Source organism: Bidens hawaiensis, unplaced genomic scaffold, assembly GCF_021521415.1.
Source record: "Bidens hawaiensis isolate Kalapana, Puna unplaced genomic scaffold, B.hawaiensis_p1.1 tig00069052_1, whole genome shotgun sequence".
In the NCBI taxonomy this organism is placed as follows: Eukaryota; Viridiplantae; Streptophyta; class Magnoliopsida; order Asterales; family Asteraceae; genus Bidens; species Bidens hawaiensis.
Window position 1 is genome coordinate 22,266 of NW_027502190.1, and position 4,683 is coordinate 26,948.

Here is a 4,683-nt window from a genome sequence, read left to right on the forward strand (position 1 = left end):
ACATGAACCTTGAATTCACTAACAAAACCATTTCGTTTGTCCTTGTGATTGATAAAGTGAATGTTCAGTCCTTCTTCTTCTTCTGACTCAAGACGAGTACGTGCACAATGATACAGTCCCCTTGTAATCTCTTTCTGAACCTCTTTAAAAATCGTTATAGTGTAGACATATGATGCGTGGCGCTCGATTGGCAAAGGGGTCTCCAACGGCGGTGTCTTTGTTGTCGTATCATTTTGCAATTGGATTTGCACGTGTCATTGAGCATTCAATGCCATTTCAAAGCAGTTCATGAATTGAACAAGATTGTTGCCTCGGCTAGAATATACTTTGAACTGTGAATTGGAACTCTCACACCGGGAGGTAGTCTTCATTAGGCAACACATTGGAAGCTCTCTATAGTAAGCCGGGACCCAACTTTCTCTAATAGCAAACATGTCTTTTAACCATTTGTTTTCGCGTAAGTTGAATTCGTCAATCAAATCATGCCATCTAGATTCAAAGGTCTCTATCTTGATGAACACATTCCAAACCAACTTATTAACACGACACCTGATTTCTTCATTAACCTGCATCTCTCCCTTCAGCTTAAACAAAAACAAAACCACAAGTCAATAATATGTTTAAAAATGTTACACGTGAAAAAAAAAGTAGAATTAAAACCAGATTCATACCTTAACAAGTATTTTATTTGTAACATGCCACATGCACAGTCTATGTGTGGATTCGGTCAAAACACTTGAAACGGCTTGTTTCATAGCTGCATCCTGATCAGTCAAGACCAACCTGGGCTGCTTGCCATGAGCTGTTATGAACGCATTTAGTAACCACTGGTAAGAGTCAATCGTCTCATTATGTATTAAGCCAGCACCAAAGGTAACACATTTCTTGTGGCAATCCATGCCCGTGAAAGGGACAAAAATCGTATTATGCCTGTACACGAATGAAGGGATATGAAAAATTAATGAAGCGCGTTGCAGGAAAAGATAATCGCGCGATCGTTACCTGTTTGTTGCGTACGTAGCATCGAAAGCTAACACTTCACCAAACATAGTGTAGTTGCATCTAGATATGTTGTCAGACTAAAATATTGACCTTAGCGTATCGTCAACAGCTTTGTATTGGAAAAAAAATCCTCCAAATGATTCATGTTGTTGGCAAACCTATCGACAATCATTTGAGCATCCGTATCAGCTACACAAGACCTAACATTACGAGCATGGTTCTTAAAGTCAGACTTTGTTCCTGTGACCAAGTGTTGGCCGCCCTTCAGGGATGATTGCACACGGTGAGCAACGGTTGGACCGAAACCCGCAGTTTGAAGACTTTGAATAAATTTCTTGTCTGTAGACTGTAGCTGTCTTCGTCCTCGGGTTAGGTCCATATTATAATCACTGACAAGGACATGATTGTGACCATCTATGAAATTATATATCTCGATGCCGACTGATGTTGATGGAACTTTAAGTCAGATACATGCAGTGCAATCGGTGACCTTTATATTCATGTGACGTCGCTTGGTAGATGACTATGAGGTGTCCATGGTATCGACATCTTTGAAACATGGGCTACCGGATTTGCTGCATACCGTATACCTATGGGAGATGGCACCTTTTGTCCGTGTTGTGGTTAAGATCCTAACGTCAAAACCAGCTTTGGATGCGTAAGCCTTGTACATAACAACAACATCATCCCATGTTTTAAAATGTAACCCGATTGAAGGTTTTTCATCTGATGGAACATTTGGAATCCAATATTTTGTCCCATCAGATGCGTATGTGTAGTTTGGTTGGTCACTTTCTGCATGAAATACTAAATGAACAAGTCAAACAATATACTAATAATTGGATGATAATAATAAGAAGTGATGATGAAAGTAAGTGTAAATAATGAAACTTGGTTAATTCTTACGTTCAAGGCTAACAACTTATGGAACACTCGACTGACCGAGTAACGTCTCATTAGTTTCTGGGATAATGGTTTGAATCTCGGGAACATCATCATTTCCTGGAAAAACGGTTTGAATATCGTCAAAATGACTAGATACTGTTAAAAATGAGTAAAACCTAGATCATTACACAAACAAAAATGACATTAAAAGATCATTATTGAAAAAGATGAATACTATCAATGAAAGAAGATGACTACTTAAAAATCATTAAAAGATCAGCGTATTATTAGCATTTAAAAATTATTGGGCTAATTGCAACATTATATTTGTATAAATTACCTAGTGTTTGAAATTGTATACCATTATGGCTAACATAATGTTTATAAAGATATGTCACTAGCAAAATAAAACGCATATAACAAGATAGTAGGCCACATACATACAAAAAAAACTACACATTTGAGAAATTGTACATACACACAGAGAGGAGTCCATACATACAACTGTATGAACATACATACACACAAAAAAAAACTATACACATTTGAGAAAATGTACATACATACAGAGAGGAGTCCATACATACAACTGTATGAACATACATACACACAAATGAATGAATCAAACCAAAATATACCCATGATATAAAAAGTTAAGGAAACAAGTATTGTTTTGTGTTTTATAGAAAATAAATTGATATAGTCAGCAAAATGTGGTTTCTAATACTTGGACTGTGCGATTAACGTGAATTTGTGTAGTTGATAATTGAGCAAAATGTGGAACTTTCTTTCGTAATTATTAGTCGGTATGATGCTTGACTGAGGATTATGTGAAGATGAATCATTGTCCATTGCACCTAATAATTAGAGAACAAACAGATAAAATGAAAATACAAATTAACAAGAAAAAAAATAGCATGATATTATTTACCTGTTTTGTTGAATATACTATAAACAATGAAGAGATAAGGATGACAGGTTAAGGAAAATAAACATTTTTTATAATAATAATGACCCATATAAGGCTGAATATTCAGTTAAGCATGTAAAAGATAATGATTTTGATCTTTCATAAAAACAAATATTCATATACATCTTGCAATACATCAAACATTGAACCAAATTAACACTAAAATTAAATAAAAAAAAACATTAAATGTTAAGTAATTATAAATCATAAGATCAAAACATCATCAGGTACCAGAAATATCATCCTAGTAGTTTTGTTGAACCATAATAAATTAAATTCCAATTCTCACATATAATTTGAAAACATTGGTAAATCGAAATTAAATTGGTAAATCGAAATTCATGTAAAGATTAACGAGAAGTAAAACGTGATGTTCCTGAACCGATAAAGATTTAGGACTGATTTAGGGAAGAATAATATTGGGCATAACATACGCCTGTTGAATATCACAAACGAATTGGACGTCATCTTCAACAATCAATCTGGACTCGATATGCGATGATGGTTATTGAAAGCCTAGTTATCTAGGATTGTGAAATCAAAAATTGAAAGTGATGATCGATGAACACGAGGTACACGCTGGTTATTAAAACATACCAAATATAAAAATATATGATATGACCAGTTTACCCTTTAACATAAATTAAAAAAAAAAACATTAAAAGAAAATACATGATTGGTTAATATCACTTCTCGCACTTCTTGCTGTAAAAAAAAATTCTGAAATGAACCAATACCTATATATATATATATATATATATATATATATATATAACATAAGATTGTGAACATATATATCAACATTGTGTTGTATAATCAGTACGTTTTGTTCACTTGTGTTCTTTGTCATACTAATTAAATACTTCATTTTGGGGACCAAATACCAACGGGCTCGTGTACGACTGGATATTCACTTTTCTGCCTTTCATTCGGAAAGATGTATATTGGAACATGCATAGACAACAATGTCACATTAAGTTTAGCAGTTTCTTTATGTTTATATCACCTTAGATTTTACACATCATGGGAAAGCAACCATACATTTTAATGACTGCACTAAGTGTCTTTTTAGCCTATTAAATCCATATGATTGGTCAAATTGTTAATGTACTATCATTTCCCAAAGGGTTGGATCAATTTTCATTTAAAAAACCCTTTCTTTAGCTTCTATAAAGCTTAAACTGAATAATCTTATCATATCTATGCACCATAAATCAACTTGCACCATATTCAAATCACAATTTTGGCATCATCAAAACAGACAGACTTCACATAAAGAACTGTCTAACATATCCTAATAACACCATCATATTAGATTAAACATATTCAAAAGCATCATCAAACTATCAGATAATCACACATGCATATTAGTCATTCAAACACTTATCATGATATCACACACATCAACTGATCATAAATCTAAGCATTAAAGATACCTAAATCACTCAAATAATCAAACAAATCACACATTAGTCAACATGTAAAAGCATCTTCACATAATTCAACTTAGCAAACATTCATCAAGACCTTTGAGAAAAATAGTCAATTAGCACATAGAGCAAACATCATTAATCAGACTTCATCTGAGTTGATCATTCATAGAGCTTTCAAAAGAAAGTGAAATCTGGTTTTATCAAGTGGCTTTGTGAATAGGTTAGTCAAATTGTCACTTGTATCAACTCTCTTCATCTCAATTAGACCTTTTTCATTACAATCCCTAATGAAGTGATGTCTAATTTCAATATGCTTGGTCTTAGAATGTTGAACTGGATTCTTAACAATGAAAAATGCAGCAGTATCAGAGTATTTCAATTGTATATCAAATA

At 33.4% G+C, this 4,683-nt stretch overlaps 1 protein-coding gene across 1 annotated transcript; it reads right to left on the reverse strand.

The window, feature by feature from the left end:
- Positions 1-254: 254 nt before the first annotated feature.
- LOC143605336 (protein FAR1-RELATED SEQUENCE 5-like) lies at positions 255-1,381 on the reverse strand. Its single transcript, XM_077081491.1, has 4 exons — positions 1,161-1,381; positions 1,003-1,062; positions 672-930; positions 255-584 (listed from the first exon to the last, which is right to left on the reverse strand). Exons 1-4 carry the CDS (start codon positions 1,379-1,381, stop codon positions 255-257), a joined length of 870 nt encoding a protein of 289 aa, XP_076937606.1.
- Between the last annotated feature and the right edge of the window lie 3,302 nt (positions 1,382-4,683).